At 42.0% G+C, this 21,223-nt stretch overlaps 1 protein-coding gene across 10 annotated transcripts in view; it reads right to left on the bottom strand.

The window, feature by feature from the left end:
* CTPS2 (CTP synthase 2) overlaps positions 1–21,223 on the bottom strand; it is a 128,572-nt gene that overhangs the window by 74,559 nt on the left and 32,790 nt on the right. For all 10 annotated transcript variants that reach the window (XM_084844101.1, XM_084844107.1, XM_084844102.1 and 7 more), the window contains exons 3-7: positions 14,349–14,519; positions 11,873–11,973; positions 9,713–9,829; positions 2,459–2,542; positions 718–798 (exon numbers count right to left, since the gene is read on the bottom strand). In XM_084844101.1, the coding sequence (XP_084700227.1) occupies positions 718–798; positions 2,459–2,542; positions 9,713–9,829; positions 11,873–11,973; positions 14,349–14,519 (554 nt within the window). The remainder of the gene's footprint in view (positions 1–717; positions 799–2,458; positions 2,543–9,712; positions 9,830–11,872; positions 11,974–14,348; positions 14,520–21,223) is intronic.

The raw sequence follows: 21,223 nt of genomic DNA, 5'->3' as shown, positions 1-21,223 counted from the left end.
GGGCTTACTTCTGAGTAGATATGTATAGGATTGTACTGTTAAAAAATGTAAGTGACATCCCTACAGAGAATAAAGATTCACACGCTGTTTCATTTGTAAAGTAGCTTATAATACACTAACAGTCTCATCTGTTTCTTTTAATTTCTAAAAATGTGAAAAACAGTTTCTGCCAACCCCAGCCCAATCCCCCCACCAAAAATCTGATGCTCAGGTATCTTCATTGTATTGAGGAGGCACAACTTTCTATCAAAAAGAAATTCAGAAATCAGATCCCAAACAAACAGTTGCACTGAAAATAAAGCTCATGAATCGACTTTATTTCACTTCACAGCTACACAACTTCTAATTTTTAATTTGCTGGCTTGTCTAAAGATGCAACACTGACCTCTGCTGGAATATAATGGATCTCTTAAAAATAATATGGTTTGCTAGTGATTAAATTACCCTGTTTCTCTATAATTAATAGAACAAGTAAGTAGAATGCCACAGAGATAATTATAAATCATGGAATAAGTGAATCCTGAAAATAATTATTTGAAAAAAATACTCTCTTTGCTCTTTGATTCTGCCACCCCCATCCTATTTATCCCTATGAGTAGCTGCTTGTCCTCCTCGAATATCCAACAAATTTCTTCACACAAACTGAAAAGAAAGAAAAACACCTAGAAAATAGTTACACACAAAAGTACAGCTATGATTGTTAAAGACCCTACTAACCTGTTCAGGTTCCACATGGCAAAACATGGAGATCTTTTCTTTCACAGCCATTTCTATAGGTTTAGTACTTCTGCAGACTATCTGTCAAAATACATATCTACAGATCAACAACACAGATTGTGGAAAGACTATTCATAGAACCAACATCTTCCTCCCCTTTTTTAAAAAAAAACAAGTAACTAACAAGTAATTTTGAAGTGTACTGTTTCCTTATAGAGGGGGAAAAATCACACTTTCAATGAACAACGTCCAGAGAAATAGTAGATTCTTAAACTTCTAGGGCATTATGTTAGAACTCCCAAATGTCACCAAATAATATAACCTTCCTTCCCCACCCCAATATACTGTATAATTTATTGTTTAACTGCTAATGCTTTGAAGACTTCCCAAAATGCCCTGAGCTTTTTAAGAATTGGGTCAGACATGAATAAAAACTGCTGTGTGTCCAAGGTTACTTGTTCTTCAGTCATCCATTTACCTAACCCATGAAACACTCATAACAAGTAGGATAAGCAGTGTAGTATCTAATCACCAGAGCACAAATTCAAATGCACTTGCTCTGGATGAGCAGGGGAATACCCCAATCACCCCCATGTTAGGAAACATTCCTTGAGTGTGTCCCCCTTTTATGTAAACTGAGTTTTTCCTGACATTGAAATAAATGGAGGGTGCCCTACGGTGGCAAAGTTCTTTTGATTGGAACATTACTAAATTCTGAATTTGCATTTCAATGCCTTTGCCAGAAACCATTCAGCAATGTAGGCACCATTTTGTATATCATGACTGTATTGGCCCCAGGAGCGTAGCCAAGTCATTTGTAGTGTTAGAGGGGCCTAGAGATCCATAATGCTTGCTTAAGTTCATTATTGTTGCAATTCCCTTGCTAGTAAGCCTCTGAACATGTGCAGATGAGTCAAAAGGCCGATAACAGCCTTCTCAGTGCATTCCTTACTAATGAGTAGAAAGCCTTATCAGACTGTGCCTGAGAAGTGAAGCTATGTGTTTATGCTGAGCTGCAGGTGGCTGTGCTTGAGAAGCAAGTGCTGTTAGTTTATGCTGGGAACGAACGCTAGGGGCGCTTGCTGCTGCTATGCTGCCTTATTGCTAACATGTATGGTATAAAACCCATTTGACCCAATGGCTCGTGGTTCAGACAAGCTGTCTGGTAAGTTACCCAATAAAGTCTCCTTGTAAGTAAACCTTTGAATCTGATTTATCACTATCTTGGCACCTCTAACCTAAGAGTTCAATGCCCACGGCCAGGGCAATACAATGACCTAGCAAATAAACACACTATGTGGAGCCAAAAATATAACACAAGCACATTAAGCAGGTAATCTGCATGTACTTCTGTTTAATATCCATATCTTACACTCCATACTGCATACAAAGGAACAGGTGTAAAAACCAAACAAGAGCAGAAGAGATATGGAATTGTTAAACCAACCCAACAAACATCTAATATACAAATGGAATGTCAACCAATCTGGCTATATTTAATAGATGTATTGCTTTGGCTATATGGATGGATTCAGAGCACATTTCATGGTTTTAATAAACACATTCATTAACAAATCTGTTTAAGATTGCTGCGCAAGTTTAATTGCTTCTGATATCTTGTATATATTGGTATGTTCATAATTCACTCTAACTTGCACAATCTCTTCCAAAATATAGAAACAAGTATAAACTTACATTTTCCTTATTTCTAACAAAATGTTGCAGATTTTATCAAACTCACCAAATCAGGAGACAGACCGAGTCCTCTTAAAGCCCGGACACTGTTTTGAGTAGGTTTTGTTTTCTGTTCTCCAGTAGCGTTAGGCTAAAAATCAACATTTAAATTCTAAGAATTGTCTGCATCATCAGTCAAAGCATGCCCAAACTACATTTTTTTGTGAAATACTCCAGTAAGTTCCCCTTTAGTTATAATAGTGCAATAACCTGCCCACTTATAATAAATAACCTATACTGGAGATGTGTACAGATCGGAGTCTAAAACAAAGGTGAACACTCACCAAACAATTAATGGAAATAAAAATCAACAAAAGGTTCATAAAATAGCAAGGTGTTGCTCTGTGGGAGATGAGGATAGCCTAATTAGTGCTTGTTGCTTAAAAACTATAAATATATATATATATATACACACACACACACACACACACACACATATATATATATATATACACACATACATATATATACACACACACACAGTCAGGGCCAGAAATATTGGAACAAGGATAACTGTTTTGGCAGTTGGCCTCTGTACACCACCACATTGAAGTGGAAAGGAAACGCACCCAGATGAAAGCGAAGTCAGGACTTTCAGCTGTAATTCAAGGGGTTTGACAAAAGTGGGGTACTACCCATTCAGGAAGGACAGCCAGTGGCATACACACGCCCCCACTGTTGGTGGCTCATAAGTAATGGAACAAACCAACATCATTTCAAACTTAAGGATCACCTTTAAGACCTGGATGAAAATCCTTTGCAGTCAGTGACTGCCTGAAGTTTGAAACTCATGGACATGACCAAATGCTGAGTTACTTCCCTCGAGATGCTTTGCCAGGCCTTTACTGCAGCTGCCTTCAGCTGCTGCTTGTTTGTGGCTCTTTCTGCCTTCAGTCTTGTCTTCAGTAAGTGAAAAGCATGCTCTATTGGATTGAGATCAGGTGACTGACTTGGCCATTGAAGAACATCCCACTTCTTTGCCTTCAGAAACTCTTGGGTAGCTTTTGCTGTATGTTTGGGGTCATTATCCATCTGCAATATGAAGCGGCGTCCTACCACTTTGGCAGCATTCGGCTGAATCTGAGCAGAAAGTATAGCCCTATGCACTTCAGAATCCATCCTGCTGCTTTTATCAGCAGTCAGGTCATCAATAAACACCAGTGACCCAGTTCCATTGCAGCCATACATGCCCATGCCATAATACTGCCTCCACCATGTTTGACAGATGATGTGGTATGCTCTGGATCATGAGCTGTTGCTTTCCTTCTCCATACTTTTCTCTTCCCATCATTCTGGTACAAGGTAATCTTGGTTTCATCAGTCCAAAGAATCTTATTCCAGAACTGGGCAGGTTTTTTTAGGTGTTTGCTGGCAAAGGCTAATCTGGCCTTTCGGTTCTTGAGCGTTACCAGTGGTATGCACCTTGTTGTGAAGCCTCTGTATTTACATTCATAAAGCCGTCTCTTGACTGTAGATGTTGACAATGACATGCCTACCTCCGCAAGAGCGTTCTTGACCTGGCTAGATGTTGTGAAAGAGTTCCTCTTCACTATGAGCAGAATTCTGCGGTCATCCACTTTAGTTATCTTCCGTGGCCTTCCAGGCCTTTTGCTGTTGCTGAGCTTGCCAGTTAATTCCTTCTTTTTCGGGATGTTCAAAACTGTTGTATTGGCCACTCCCAATGTTTTTGCTATCTCTCTGATGGGTTTATTTTGTTTCCTCAGCCTAATGATGGCCTCCTTCACTCTCATGGACACCTCTTTGGACCTCATGGTGGGAGTTCCAGTGAACAGCTACCAAATGCAAAGTAACACTCAGAACCACCTCCAGGCCTTTTATCTGCTTGATTGGTCATGGGGTACCCAGGAAACAGGCCACACCTGGCCATGCAGCTGCTTGTCAGCCATTTGTTCCATTACTTATGAGGCACCAACGATGGGGGGGGGGGTATGCCACTGGCTGTCCTTTCTGAATGGGTAGTGCCCCACTTTTGTCAAACCCCTTGAATTACACCTGAAAGTCCTGACTTCGCTCCCATCTGGGTGTGTTTCCTTTCAACTTCAATGTGGTGACGTACAGAGGCCAACTGCCAAAACAGTTATCCTTGTTCCAATATTTCTGGCCCTAACTGTATATATTTGTTGTTCAGTCGTGTCTGACTCTTCGTGACCCCATGGACAATAGCACGCCAGGCCTTCCTGTCCTGTGCTCTCTCCCGGAGCATGCTCAAGTCCATGACTGTATATATATGTGGATATAATTGTCAACAAAATATGTGTATGTACACAGACACATACAAGAGCATTCATCTAGTCATAAAAGTACCACAATTTGCACATGACAAAAAGTTGTGATTTGAGCAGTGGGAACATGAAAGGCCACCAGAAGCACTTCTGAGGAAACATCTTGCCCTGAGGGGATGGGAGAAGAAACAGATTAAGCTTGAATTTAAAAGTAGAGAAACTACAGAAGGGAAAAAAGAAAAACAAGCCAGCAAAGAACCTGCCATTGTCAGAAGGACAACGGATGCAGTGCAAACCAGAGTAGAATTGGGAACTGGTTCCAGAATTCCCATCCATCTGGGAAACTAAATCAACCATTACCATCTTGCTTTCCCACCCCAATCCCTTTACTTGTGTTGTGTGCCTTTTTACATAGTAAACCTAAGGGAAGGGACTGTCTAATTATGGATAAGTCTTATGGATAGACAGTCTTATGGATAAGACTGTCTAATTACGGATAAGTCTCCTATGGATAACTCTAGGAGCCTTTTGACTGAAGAGCATGATAAACATGCCTTGAATGAATAAGTGAACAATCATGTGATCTTTCTCTGCAACAGAAACAGAACCTTGAGGAAACACGAGAGGAGTGTGCAACATGTAAGAAACAAATGTGTAAGAAATAGTGCAGCAAACATCCTAGTCTCAGGGCTATCAGGGGAAAGCATAAAAAATGTTAGAACACCCACAAGAATTCACAAGAAAGGGAAAAAAGTGTATCTAGTTTAAGCTACAGTATTTTATTTATTTATTTATTACATTTATATCCCACCATTTTCCTCTTTAAGAAACCCAAGGCGGCATACATAATCCTCCTCCTCTCCATTTTATCCTCACAACAACAACCCTGTGAGGTAGGTTGGGCTGAGAATCTGTGACTGGCCCAAAGTCACCCACTGAGCTTCCATGGCCGAGTGGGGACTAGAACCCGGATCTCCCAGTTCCCAGTCCAACACTCTAGCCACTACACCACACTGGCTCTATTAGCAGAGAAAAAAAAAAATTATTTACAAAATTTATATACTACTCCACATCAAAGATTTAGGAGCAGTGAACAACAAGATAAAAGAATAAAACCCCATAATTAAAACAAAACATTTTAAAAGAACAGATTCTGAACTTAATAAACCACAGCTGGTCACTCAGGGAAGGCCTCTCAAAATAACAATGTCTTCAGGAGGCACCAAAAGCAATACAATGTTGGTGCCTGTCTGATGTCCAAAGGCAGGGAATTCCACAGGAAGGGGGCCACCACACTGAAGGCTCTTTTCCTGGTGGACTCCAACTGGGCCATAGGTCCATGTGGAACCACCAGGAGCAAGCCCTCCAATGACCTCAGTGAGTGGGCAGGTTGGTAAAGAAGAAGGCGTGCTCTCAGGTATCCTGGTCCCAAGTTGCTTAGGGCTCTGTACACTAGTACTGATCCCTTAAACCTGGCCCAGTAGCAAATAGGCAGCCAGTGCAGTTCCCTCAGCAAAGGAGTTGCATGCTGAAAAGGGACAGCTCCTGACAACAGGACTGCTGCATTCTGCGCTAGCTCCAGCTTCCAGACCAACCTCAAGGACTGGTCTCCATATAGAGCGTCTTGCAGTAATCCAGTCTTGAGATTACTTATGCCTGTACCACTATGGCCAAGCTATCTCTGTCCAGAAGAGGCCGTAGCTGGTGAACCAGCCCAAGCTGGTAAAAGGTACTCTGAGCTGCAGTGGCCACTTGGGCTTCCAGCGACAGTGATGGATCTAGGAGTACCCCCAAACTATGGACCTGATCTTTCAGAGGGAGTGCAACCCCACCCAGAACAGGCAATGAGCCTATCTCCTAGACTTGGGAACCACTCACCCACAGGGCTTCCGTCTTGCCAGGATTCAGTTTCAGTTTATTGGCAGTAATCTAGCCCATTACTGAGTTCAGGCACTGGTCCAGGACTTGCACAGCCTCTCCTGGTTCAGATATCACAGGGAGAAAGAGCCATGTGTCATCAGCATACTGATGGCACTTGGCTCCAAATCCCCTAATGACTTCTCCCAGTGGCTTCATATAGATGTTAAACAACATTGGGGACAAGATGGTGCCCTGCGGCACCCCATAGCTCAATTGCCAAGGGGCCGAGGAATAGTCACCCAGGGTTACTCTCTGAAATCGGCCCTGTAGGTAGGACTGGAACCACTGTAACACAGTGCCTCCGATACCCATCCCACGGAGTTGATCCAGGAGGATACCATGGTCAATGGTATCAAAAGCTGATGATAGAGCAGAATTAACAGGGTTGCACTCCCCCTATCCTTCTCTTGATAAAGGTCATCCATCAGGGCAACTAAGGCTGATTCAGTCCCATAACCAGATTGAAACCCAGACTGGAATGGGTCTAGATAATCAGTATACTCCAAGACTGCCCACAGTTGCTCCACCACAACCCTCTCAAGAGCCTTCCCTAAGAAAGGGATATTTATGACTGGGCAGTAGTTGTCTAATACCATTGGTTCCAGAGTGGGCTTCTTCAGGAGTGGCCGTAGTACTGCCTCCTTAAGGACAGCAGAGACCACCCCTTCCCAGAGGGAAGCGTTTATCACTCCCTGAACCAACCCAGTCATACCTCCTCGGCTAGCTTTTCTTAGCCAAGAGGGACAGGAATTGAGAGGGCACATGGTTGGTCACACTGCTGCAAGCACCTTGTCCACATCATCAGGCTGCAGGAACTGGAACTGATCCCACAAAATCGGACAGATAGTGGCATCAGATACCTCAGCTGGAACTGTGATAACGACAGCACAAGTTCGCTGCAGAGACAAGCGATTTTGTCCTCAAAGTGCGATGTGAAAAGGTCACAGCGGGTCCTAGATGGGGCCAAGGCCCCATTTGCTGGGGAGGGTGTTAACAACCACCAGACAATCTAGAAGAGTTCCGCTGGATGGCTGCTCGAGGATGTAATAGAGGCAGCAAAATAAGCCATCTTTGCTGTCTGCACTGCCACGCAACAGTTACGATTATGTGTGCTAGAGTGTGCTCGGTCATCTTTGCTTCGAGTCTTACACCATTTGCACTCTAGCCAACGTCCAGCCTGTTTCATTGACCACAGCTCCCCAATATACCAAGGAGCAAACTGGGCTCTATGGTGCTGGAGAGGGCACTCAGGTGCAATCAAGTCAATGGCCTTCCGTATCTCACTGTTCCACAGTGAGGCTAGGGCCTTGGCTGGGTCACCAGCTCTCTCCACTGGAAAATCCCCAAGAGCATTCAGAAATCCATTGTCCATCAATCTCCTGGGGCAGACCATCCAAATGGGGCCCCCACCCATGCAGGAGGCCAGTAACACCGTGAGATCAAATCTCACCAAGAAATGATCTGACCATGACAATGGATTACTTGGAGCTCCCCAATCTTCAGACCACCCAACTCACAACTTGGAGCAAAAAACAAATCAAGGGTATGCCCTGCTTCATGAGTCAGGCCAATGACAAACTGAGACAGCCCCATGGTTGTCATGGAGGCCATGAAGTCCTGAGCTGGAACACCAGAGACAGCCTCAGCATGGAAGCTGAAGTCACCCAGAACCACTATCCTGGGTTCCTCCAACTCGAGAATGCCTCTGCCAGCTCAGAGCAAGGATGCTGGGCAGCAGGGTGGGCAGAACAGCAGCAGCATCCTCAATCTGTCTCTATGGCCCAACAGCAGGTGCACATGGCCTGCTCCAAGGTGGAGTGGTTTCCTGATGATGGAGATGGAGGTTCTTTTAACCACAGCAACTTCCCACTCTCACCAGCCCTCCAACCTATGTTGGTGCTACACCAAGTACCCAGGTGGGCAGAGCTGAGTCAGGTCGACCCCACCCAGCTCACCCACCCAAGTCTCAGTAATACACACCAGGTTAGCCTTCTCATCCACGATTAAATCATGAATGAGTGCGGTCTTATTGCGGACTGACCAGGCATTAAATAGCAGTACCGCAAGACAGGAGGCCTCAGTGGATGAGCTACCAAGTACATGAGAGCTAGAGGAAGAGGGTAGAAGGGAACAGTGTATAAACATCTGTAGCCCATTCTACTTTGATGTCCTAATGTAGTAAATTAGGCAAATTCTCTCTCTTCTTTAAAAGTTTCAGTACACACTAAGGAGTTAGCATGCAGTACTCCTTAGAATATGTTCCAGAAGCTATATTTTAGAGGATATTTCCCTGAATGAGAATTAGTGCACATCACTTCTCACTTACGTCCCACATTTAGGTTCCACTTACACTGTCTCCCCCTTTCTACTCAGAAGTATCTTCCCCACTGAAGAAGTACTCAGACTTGGAGCCAAATAATTGTGAGTGTTTTATTATGTACTGTTTTGTGCAGTTAGCCACCTTGAAAGCCATGTGTGGAAAGCCATGTGTGGGATACAAATTTGATAGATGATAGATAGATAGATAGATAGATAGATAGATAGATAGATAGATAGATAGACAGACAGACAGACAGACAGACAGACAGAATGTTCATATAAGTAATTGTTTCTCTGGTTCAGTGACTTGTTTTACAATTGCATAAGCAGAAGTATCTACAGTAAGAGACTTGTAAACTCCACTGTCTCATTTAAAAGAAGCCATAGATCCTAGCTGAATTTATCAGTAAAGGATTCAGTCTCCCAGACTTGCTAAAACCTATTTTTAAAAGTAATACCTTACCTAAAAATGGGTTATTTAAAATTAAATGGTAATTTTACATCTGTTTGAAGATATACAGTCATCCATCCAAAACCTTAAGTTATTTCACAAACTGAAATAAATGAATCTAGGTTTCCTTGATACATACAGCCTCAAAAAATATTAATTTCTTCTTACAAGTTATGGTTATAATAAGATGAATATGTATCGGCACATCCATCACCGAGTTAGCTTAATTGGTTCCTCACTCACAGCCCTTTAAAAATAACCTTAAATGAACATCTTACCAAATTTTAAATGTGAAATATAATACATAATACAATATGAAAGAATTTACCTGTGGTACAAGGCTGACATGGATATTGCAGAAGTTCTCTCTTTTGGCCTTAAACTGAAACTGTCGGAAAGCTTCTACAAAGGGCATTCCTTCAATATCTCCAATAGTTCCACCCAGCTGAAAGGTAATATCTCTAGTTAATCAATTTGAGAAAAGTGAAAGAAAATGGACTTGCATCAACTTCACCCACTTCATTTTTAGCTTGCTTTTTTAACAATAAAAGGGGAAGAAACACTGTCATATAGCCAAGTCCTGATAATAATTTAGGCCAATGTGGCTATCTACTGCTAAACCATATTTATAATAGCTGTTAACAATAGCAGTTAAGAAAATAAGAACATGAGAGCCATGCTGGATCAGATCAAAGGCCTATTTAGTCCAGCATTCTGTTCACACAGTGACCAATCAGATGCCCATGGGAAGCCCATAAGCAAGATATGAGTGCAATACCACCCTCCCACTTGTGTTCTCAGCAACTGGCATACAGAGCCATATTTCCCGATACTGGAGATAGCACATAGCCATCATGACTAGTACCCACTGATAGCCTTATCCCCTTTTAAAGCCATCCAACTTCATGGCCTATATCTTGTGGTAGTGAATTCCATAGTTTTACTATGTGTGGGGTGAAGAAGTACTTCCTTTTATCTGTCCTGAATGACCCACCATTCACCTTCATAGGATGACCCTAGGTTATAGTATTATGAGGTATGTTCCACTTTCTCCACATCATGCATACTTTTATAAACCTCTATCCTGTCCCCACTTACTCACCCTTTTTTCAAGCTAAACAGCCCCAAACACTCTATGTAACCTTTCTTCATAGGCGAGTGGCTCCAGTTCCTTGATCATTTTGGTTGCCCTTTCCTACACCTTTTCCAGATCTTGTTTTTGAGGTGCAGTGGCCAGATCTGTTCACAGTATTCAAAGTGTGGTTGCACTATATATTTGTATGAGGGCATTACGATATTGGCAGTTTTATTTTCAATTCCTTTTCTAATTATGCCCAACATTTTGTCACAGCAACCACACACTGGTCAACGTTTTCACTGAGCTATCCACCACGATCTCTTTCCAGTCACCACCAGCTCAGATCCCATCAGCACATGTACAAAGTTAGGATTTCTTGCCTCAATGTGCATCATTTTACTGTTGCTTACATTTAACTGTATTTGCCATTTTAATGTCTATTCCCCATGTTTGAAGAGACCCTTTTGCAGCTTTTCACAATCCCTTTTTATTTTAACTACTCTAAATAGTTTGCTGTTGTCAGCAAACTTGGCCACCTCACTGCTCCCCTCTAACTGTTGGTTTTGACCTTTAAAACCCTATATGGTTCCGGCCCAGCCTATCTTAAGGAGCGCCTCCAGCAGCACCAGACAGGCCGCTTAACAAGATCAGCCTCGGATGGCCTTCTCTCTGTCCCATCAGCCAGGACAGCTAGACTGGTGGGGACGAGGGAGAGGGCCTTTTCTGTGGTGGCCCCCACTCTGTGGAACTCCCTCCCTAGGGAACTCCGTCATGCCCCCTCTTTAATGAGCTTCCGTCGTGCATTAAAAACGTGGTTGTTCAGGCAGGCATTTGGGGTGGGTTAGGGTATTTTAGGAAATGTTTTTATTGTAGAATTTTATTGTTTTAAACTGTTTTATTGTATGTTGTACATTGCCCAGAGTGGCTGGGTGACCAGCCAGATGGGCGATTAATAAATTTAATAATAAATAAATAAATAAATAAATTTGTTATAAACAAGTTAAAAGGCCATTTTTCAGTAAAGTCTAGAACGTCATCTCTTCCTCAGATTCCTCTCCTGAAAATATCAGTTCAAACATAGGTAACAGGCATGGGTAAGTATTCATTCATTACATTCATTCACTACACATATATCCCACCTTTCTTCCATTGTGGAACTCAAGGTGGCCACATGTGGTTTCCCAGGTGGTCTCCCCTCCAACAACTGATCAGACCCAGACCTGCTTAGCTTCAGCAAGGTGGCTGCCTCATGTGCCTTCAGACTATGACCTAGGACTATTTCCTTGCAGTTATTTAAAGGACCATCAGGATGACAATAGCATAAAACAAAGGACGAAAAATACTCTGCATTCAATATAAAACAGCCCTTGCCTTTATTCACACTTCCATAGATGGTACATCTATACTCACTTCAATTACACATATCTGTGGTTCTTTCTTATCACCATCCACAGGAACCTTTGCCTGGTTCATTACCCATTCTTGAACTGCATCAGTAATATGTGGGACAACTACAAGACAAACTAAATATTAATCCAAGAAAAGGTCTAAAATGTATTATGAGATCTCTCTACTCAAAGACAAATCCAGAGCCATCCCAGCAGACTCGACTTGAGAGAACAGCATTTAAAGCTATAGCAAATTCCGTTCATATCTGAGCCTTCAGAGATTCTTAGAAGACTCTAAAGTAAGATGAATAAAGAAAGAATAAAATACAAATGCAACATGGATTCTGCACTGTACTCTTAGAAATACTGGCAATTTGGGTGTGAATACTTGTGCATAACATTAAAAATGTTTCTGTAGTATTTTAAATACAACTTAATACTTGATTCCCAACATTTTGAATAGTTTTACAACTGGTTGGCATCCGGGATAGGATACTTTATACATTTGAATAAGTAAACGGTACTGAAGTATCAAAGATAAATGTGCAACACCAATCCTGCAAAGATTATTTCATCAATCAAATCACAAGACATATGGTTTTAAAGTTTGAACAGAGCTGATAAGCATTTCGTTTTATGCAGGGCTGCCCTGAAAATGGTGCAGAACTTCAGTTAGTCCAAAATAGGGCTACTAAATTGTTAACTGGGACTAGATGATTTGAACATATTATGCCAGTGCTTCATCATCTGCACTAGCTTCCAGTCCATTTCTGGGCCCAATTCAAAGTGTTGTTTTTGACATTTAAAAGTACTTAATGGCTTGGAATCAGGTTACCAGAAGGATCACCTATTCCTATATATACCTACACAGACCTTGAGATCTTCAGAGGCCTTTCTTAGGGTGCTCCTGCCAAGTGAGGTGTGATTGATGGCTACTAGTGTCAAAGATTCCTTGGCCCCCTCTATCCTTAAGCACTCACACACACACAAATAGAGATGCTTCAGTCTCATGCCTTTAATTCATTATTCACAGGTTCATTACAGATGCAAATCCTCGAAGACTCTCTGGCTAAAAAGGAATGCCTCCAGGGGATTCAAATGGGATCACCAAAAGTTGCCTGCAGTTTGAAAGAGAGGCTTTCTGGCTAGGCTAACTTAGGGAGAGACGTCCCACCCCTCACATGATGCTTCCCTGTATAGCCTCTCATGCATGGCTAACTGGGTTGACCGTCTGAGTTCCACCCCTGATGCTTCCCTCTTAGCTCTGTGCCACTGCCTTGCATCTCTTAGGTCACACTCCTCAATCCCCTCCTCCTCTTGCTCACTGTTTTTCCCAGAGGGGGGCAAGGAGGAAGCTTCATGCCCAGCCATCTGGGAGTTGGTAACCTGAGAAGCACACCTACCCATATCTGAACTGGCTTGTGAAAATGCCTCCCCCAGTTCTGGCTGCTCCTCTTCTGAATCTGAGCTGCTAACTATCTCCCTGCGCTCAGAATCAATCCTGACAACTAGGGCAAGGGCCTTTTCAGTGATGGCACCCAGTGCTCTCTCCAGAGGGGCTCACCTGCTGCCTACTTTAGGTTACTTTAGCACCTTTATATTTTCCCAGAACTGTTAAGATCTTACATTTTTTAACCTTAAAAAATATCTAAATCTGCTGCTTTATGTTTTATTACTAACTCTTGTATGTTAATATGTTATCGTTGTAAATTGCCCAAGTGAGGAACCTTTAGCAACTGCATCAAATACTGTTAATAAGTCCCTGAAACCATCCATACAAAAACAACTAATTATGGTACGCATAAGGCCTTGGACTGGGACACCTATGTTTAAACCCCTGCTAAGTATGACGCTCCCTGGGTGATGTTGGGCAAATCATAATCTCTCAGTCTAACCCAGCAGTCCCCAACCTTTTTGGCACCAGGGACCGGTCTCGTGGAATACAATTTTTCCACTGACCGGGGTGGGGGACGGTTTCACTGGCAGACTTCCGGCCACTGGGACACAAATGGCGTCTACACAACGGACGCCATTTGCGTCCCTGTTCTTTGCAGTAATAGGCTACGTAAAGATTTACGTAGACTATTACTTGAAGAACAGGGACACAAATGGCGTCTGCTACGCAGATGCCATTTGCGTCCCAGCGGCCGGAAGTCCGCCAGCGGCTGGAGCCGGCCAGCAGCTCCCGCAGACTCGCTGTGGAGCAGAGCCAGCCAGGGCCGGTGAGGATTCGGGGGGGGGAGGGGAGGGACAGATCACCTCCCCCGCCCACCAGACCCAAGGTAAGGGGGTTTCGCACACCCCTACTGCAGCCCGGTTCCTAACAGGCCACGGACCAGTACTGGTCCGTGGCCCAGGGGTTAGGGACCCCTGGTCTAACCTACCACACAATGGTTGTTGTGAAAATAAAATGGGATGCTTTTATGCATACTGCCTGAGGCAGGAAGAGCAGTATATAAATATAATAATCTGCATGCATTTGAACAACGTAAAAGAACCTTGAACTGTTTTTCCCAAGTAATCCCCATGCCTCTCTTTATTGATGACATGTTGGTAGATTTTTCCAGTGGTGATGTTGTTATCCTTGTAAAGGTTAATGTCCAAGAATCTTTCATAGTTTCCCAAGTCTAGGTCAACTTCTCCACCATCATTTAGGACAAAAACTTCACCTGAAAAAACAAAGCAATAATTTAAAGTGTGTTTTCAGCACTAAAAAGTATCTTCCCAAAGTCTTAAGAACATCCATTAAGCGACTAGATAGCTTACAGGATGAGAAAATATAAGTATTTTTAGGATAAGCATATATCCTATACTTACATCCTGTAAAATACTCCTCCAAACCCCTGAATTAGCACAGAAAGCTTTGTTTTCTAGTCATAAACAAAAGAAAAAATATGAAGTGAGAAATGAACAATCTGATCCTCTGAGGAGCTATCATCTGAGGACCTTCCCAATTTCTAACTTTCCAGTATAAATGCAGTGTACATGTACATGGCATTGGGCCTTTGCAGAATAAATGTGGTAATCAGAATGTTCAGAACTAATTAGTAATGTATAGAACTGTTAAAAATGTCCAGATTGACAGAAAACCCTCTCAGTTAGGCCACTTATGCTATACTGGCCAGGAGGAAATAAACGAATCCCTCCCTTATTTTTATACAATTTAAAGTAAAATCAATACAAAAGGAACAAGAGCAACAAAAATAGAAAATAACACACAGGTCCATGTGGGTTTTAATATACACGTTGTTTACAAGCAAATGTCTAAATGTTTATTGAAAGCATTGGGAAGTATCCAACGGAGCTGCTGTGCTGCTAGTGCAACAGGGAGCTAGCAGTTCTAAAAGCAGCTTCAGATTGGGACAGGTCAGCAAAGCTCCTTTCTGCAAGCTCTGTGGACCTGCCCTGTTCTAGGAATGAGTGTTTCTGTTCATTTTGAGTTGGCTTTAGAACTGCTAACTCCATGTTGTGCTAGCGTTAGGTCCTTCTGGTACGCAGGCAGCATAGGATACTGCCTATTAAAAAAAATGTATGCATAAAAATAATGGCTGGTAATCTTGCCCGCTATTTTACTTGTCATGCAGCACTTACTCAGCACGCCTGTTTTCTTATTAGTAAATCCCACAGAAGTTAACGAGGCTTACTCTCTCATTAGTGCACTTAGGATTGCAATCTAAGGCACCAGGCAGTCTGTAAGTTAGGAATCTGTCATCTATGTGGCTTTGGGTCTTATGCTAAGAGGCATAAGGAACTGAAATATTGTCCAAAACATTGTCTCCCCAAATGAATCTGCATTTGCTATAATTTATAGTGCTGAGATAAGCCTAAGGTATGAAGCTAAAATGTGAATATATGTAATATTAAAAATTTGCATATTCATTCCTATGGACACCAAGCTATATCTAGACATGTGTACCACTTCTGTTTTACTTGTATGGTTTTGTTGTTGACCAAACTATGTTCTTTACATTTAAATTCCAACAAAGACCAAGAAATCATGAGACCTGAAACCATATAATTAATCTGAAGTTCCTTTCACTCATGTCTTTATTCTGCACTGTCAACACTTACTGACATCATGTTTTCAAACTTATGGACAGTATCCAGTGCTGCCCCTGTGCCTCCAATGATTGTGTTGCCCACCGCTGGTGCAACAGGAAGCTAGCACTTCCTAGAGTAACCCCGGAACAAGCTGAAATACTTGTTTCCAGAATGGGACACGTCAGCAGAGCTCCCTTCTACAAGCTCTGCTGACCTGTTCCATTTCTGGTTGCTTTAGAAAGCACTAGCTGTGAGTGCCACTAGCACATGGGCAGTGTTGGATGCTGCCCATTATAGTTCTTACTACCATGAGGTGTAGAAACATGTTTGAAAAATGAATACTAAGGATATCAGAAATCTAACCAGAAATATTGCTCCTCATGAAAATACTTTCTGGAGTCAAATATGACCAGAAAGCTATATGTTGTGTTAATTCCTGTACTTCCTCTCTTTACTCTCAACTTTTTCTATATAGAAGGCCTATCTGTTCCCTCCCCAACTGAAAGCCTAGCATGTAGTAATATTTTGGCTCCTCTGCTTCCTCAGACTGCCTTTTGTGAAGTAATGCCAGAGACTTCATGCATTATTTCCTCTGAAATTGCCTGCAATTATTGGAAGTACTGAACCTTAATGCTTCCTCTGTTTTGTTGAGATGCACAGTACAAACCAGTATAACAAATGGGACTATGATAAAAAAGAAGCCACAAGCAAAAGGTTTTTTTAATCTTGTAATAAAATGTTGGTTTATTACATCAACTCCAGTGAAAATCTATATAATCTCATGCTTCAAATGTTTCCTAAAAATTAGTGGATTGGATACATTTTTAGAAGGTTTATAAATAAATACAGACAAAAAATTATTTTAAAATCCTGAAAGCTAGTTGAATACTAAATTGGCCTGAGCATCAGAAGTGAATAAATGTGAACACAGAAACTATTTTTTTAAAAATAATCAGACCAGCAGCAGGTAAATCCATGTCCAAATCCCTCCCATCCCAAATCAGTTAGAATGATAAACCAGAATAAAGTGATAGTTCATTTCAATTTTCTGAAAGGCCTAGCAGAAGATAAGTTTATCATCTGCCAGACGCATATAATTATATAACCTGGTTGTTGTCTTTACTGTAAAGTTGGGGGGTTAGAGATCTGGTTCACATGCAGTGCTAATCTAGGTTTGTTTGGGGTTTTTTTAAGCCCTGGGTTACCATGAGCAAGCCAGTGTGCTTGTGTCCACAGCTTGATCACTCCCTCTTGGCTCCTCCTGCCAGCAAAAGCAGCTAACCAAGCTAGGAACACACTGTCCCTGGCCTGGCTACCATTATATCCAAACCCAGAACTCTGGATTGTCTCTCCCCTGACAAGCCCAAGTTGTAATGCAGGCTTACACTGGTTCAGTCATGGTAACCCAGGGTTTTTTTTAAAAATCCTGGGTTACCACTGTGTGCAAACTGTCTCTTCCACATTAAACCGGAGCCTGATAATTTAATTCTTCAAGTTTAACTGTCCTGTGGGATGGCTTCTGTAGTGGAGAACTGGAAAGAAAAACAAACGCTCCTTGCTTTCTGAAACGTATTCCTGCTGCACTTAGAATCTAAGTAATAAGCATTCCTCTCATTTCTAAAAGTGAATAATTAAGAAATGAATACATCTCGACATAGGGCGAAATCCAACAGCATGAGAGTACTTATGCTCATGCAATGGGACTCCACTCCTCCCGCAACCCTTCAGAGCAGATGTTGAGGATGCACGGGAGCTGCAGGAGGAGGGGAATCAGCCCTTTCCCATTCTGCTTACAGAAGTTGTTGCATCAGCAGGAAGGATTAATTCAGGGGATGGTAACTTTTGGCCTCTCCTGGACCTAATCTAGCCCACAGAGAGTTAAGCACACTCCACAGCCCCTGCCCTCCCCAAGCCCCACCTCCTGGGGGAGTGGAAGTCCTATGTTATCTCCAGTCATAGATAACAAAGGGATTCCCCTTTGTGCTGCTTACCCTCCATTGGAGGGTGAGTGGCACAAAGTGGAATCCCTTTGTTATCTCTGATCAGACATTAGTTGGCGATTCCTCCGCACCACTTGGCCAGGGCTTGCAGGAGCTGGCTCCTGCAAGCCCCAGCCAAGTCCTTTCCCATGCTGCTTATGCTCCCATCTGGATATTACCTTTCTTACACCCTAGCGGCCAACAGCACTCCTAGAACGTGGAGCATGCCCAGAATATGTAGCACACCTAGAACGTGGAGCCATTTTGAGAAAGCATTGCTGAAGCTGCTGAATTAACCTGCTCATTAAAAATGCTCAATACTTTAATGTTATGAAATACTATGATATGTTTAAAGTTTAACACTCTAAGACGAATCGAAAGGTCTCATAAAATTGAGCTTGTGATCAGCAGCTTCAGCAACGCTTTCTCAAAATGGCTCCATGTTCTAGGTGTGCTACTTTGGGTCTGTTGGTCCCTAGGATGTGAAAAATGTGATATCCATTTTATAGCTTCTCTTCTACACCAATTAATGATGCACAAAAATGTGCAACACCTATCAAGTGTTGTGCGTTCGGAGATACATCTCACACATCTGCTCCCCATATGCAGTAGTGAAGAGGTATAAGTGGGAAGATGTTACAAAACTAATGAGGGGAAATGTGTAACATTCCTCAAATGAGGGAACTTTAGGAGATATACAGATGGCAATCTACAATATGAGTAGCTGAGAGATTTCAGTGGAATTTTAATCAGACTATTTCAAGTAACTGGGATTGTAACATAGTATGCATCTTCTGCGAACAAATAAGCCCATCTCTTTGGAGCACTGCAATACATTTGCAGCACAAATAAACAAAGTAGTCACTTTTTATTCCCCCTTTCATTATTTACCTTTATTCTGCTACAGCAAAATCAAAAAGCCTGACCAAGCAAATCAGCAAGAATTTATACATGACAATATCTGTATTTCAAAAGTTATTGATTTGGGATTCTGTTGAAAGTATGCTTTCTTTTCAGGTGAATTTTATCTAAAGAAAAAAACATTGTGCTACCTTCATGAGATGGAAAGGACTGCTATGGGAAAGACAGCAGACCTCACACTTGCCTCTACCTCCAAAAAAAGCCTAGACTGTGGATCATTAATCAATCTGAATTTGATCAAGAGCAATAATGTTAAAATACTACTTTTCACATCAGATACCTCTTTGAGCCTTATAAAATAACTCCTTGAGATTAGTGAACAATCTCCGAGGGTATATACATAACTCTTTCGTAAATCTAGAATTCCACCATTCTAAAAGCAATAGCAGTTATGTTTCAGCAAGCTGTCTTAAAACTGATTTTTGCTGTTGTCTGAAAGCATATTTACTTAGGGTGCAATCGTATCAGGATAGGCGGCTGCCTCCAAACTCGGAGGCAACCACCTATCCAATGCAGGGCAGAAGAAACGAAGAGGGGATCGTCCTCTCCACGCTTCAGCCGCCCTGCATTTACGGACAGACAGCCAATTTCGGCTGTCTAGCCACGGGACCTCACAGCAAGGGAAGCGGCAGCTGGATGACATATAGGATGTGTCGTACCGGCATTTCTGACGTCCCCGCCCCGACACACCCCCAGGAATACCCTGTTTTTGCCGCTCCACACTCCTCTTCTGAGCTCTGAGCGCGAAGCTATTCCGCACTGCTGCGAGGCAGCATGGAAGGGGGGCAAGGTTGGTTCTCCAGGAACCAACCTCAGAGTGTGGGCTCCGAGGTCGGTTCCCGGGAACTGACCTATCCTATGGCTGTCTAGCCACTGACTAGCAGCCACAGGACTGCTCTCTTAATGAGTTTTAAAAACCCTCTTAATATCCTTTAGGTACAATCCTTCCCTCCACAAGGGCCCCATTTTCCTCCTCTGCCCACTCAGGACATGTGCAAAAGTAAGCAGCACACCAGGGCAGGTGTAGGAGGTCTGGGTTTTCTTTCCATATCCCATACTTAAGTTCTACAGGTCAAGTAACTTAACTGATCAGGATGGGGGTAAAGCTGGATGGGATGATGAAATGCAGGCACAGACTTCCCTTTCCCCATTATGGCCCATGGCATGTCAACAATGAGAAAGAGGAGAAAGACCTATGTTATGCTTTATGGGATTCCTTGAGCAGAAAGAATGGTGTCCCTATTTGTTTATGAAATTAAAGAGTAGATGTGAAGGTAAACCAAGTTTAACATGAGGAAAATATCCTCTGGATTATTAAGGATACATTTCTCTGTTTTCTGTTATAGATCCTACATATATATATATATATATATATATATAAAAAATCTCCAACAACCCACAGCAAACATTGTTAGTGACTGACTATAGTAAACAGTGGATGTAAATACAAGAGACTGGGATTTATTGCACATGTAATCAATCCAAGGTAACTTTCAGGATCTCTTCTACATTTGTTCAGATTGCTTTTTTGATAATTTTATGTTTTATTTTACTGTTGTATCATGTTATTTTTATGGCTAGCTGCCTCAGACACACTAGTGAATGGACAGGTGGAATACAAATTTCCTAATAAATAAGCATTGTTTGTTCAGGAAAATTAGTGAATTCCAAATTAACAATGTTTAGAGCAAGTTTGCACATGCATGTTACTCAACACCTCAGAGCTAAAAGTATTGTTCTTGAGAATACAAGGCGATGTGCGCTCGATATGTGTTGGCTTGTCCATGTGCAAGTCATCGCTTGATGCTGCAGCCAATGAATAATGGACATGTATGTGTGAATCAACCCTTAGTACTTTGGAACCAATAAATTTCAGTATGCAAGTAGCAGTGCAATCCTCTGTATGTCTATTCAGAAGTAAGCCCTATTGAGCTCAATGGGATTTACTCCAGGCAGGTGTGTTGCTAGGCACATTAAAGATTCGGGGCACAAATCTTCATAAAATCTGCATATGCTAATTTATATCTATATATGCAAATTCAGAAATAATTACTGGGTTTTATTTAAATTTCACAGAAGGCAAAGGCAACCAATAAATTTCTCAGCCAAATCACCTCAAATAAAATAAATTCTTCTATTAATTTGCATCCTGCCCCAGAACATGCTACATCAGTAATTCCTCTACAATTAAAATTAATGTGCAATGGTGTGAAAACAATGCAAAAAAGAGAGGAACTGAAGCTAGTAGTGGTGACAAGAGATGACATTCTAGACTTTACTGAAAAAATGCTTTTTAACTTGTTCATAAACAATCTGGAGTTGGGGGGAACAGTGAAGTGGCCAAGACTGCTAACAACAACAAATTATTTAGGGTGGTTTAAACAAAAAGCGATTGTAAAGAGCTTCAAAAGGATCTCTCCAAACATGGGGAA

The sequence above is a fragment of the Heloderma suspectum genome, chromosome 3 (assembly GCF_057233095.1).
Source record: "Heloderma suspectum isolate Gila_16-S chromosome 3, 16-S_ref, whole genome shotgun sequence".
NCBI lineage: Eukaryota > Metazoa > Chordata > Lepidosauria > Squamata > Helodermatidae > Heloderma > Heloderma suspectum.
This window is presented reverse-complemented; position numbering and strand designations above follow the sequence as displayed.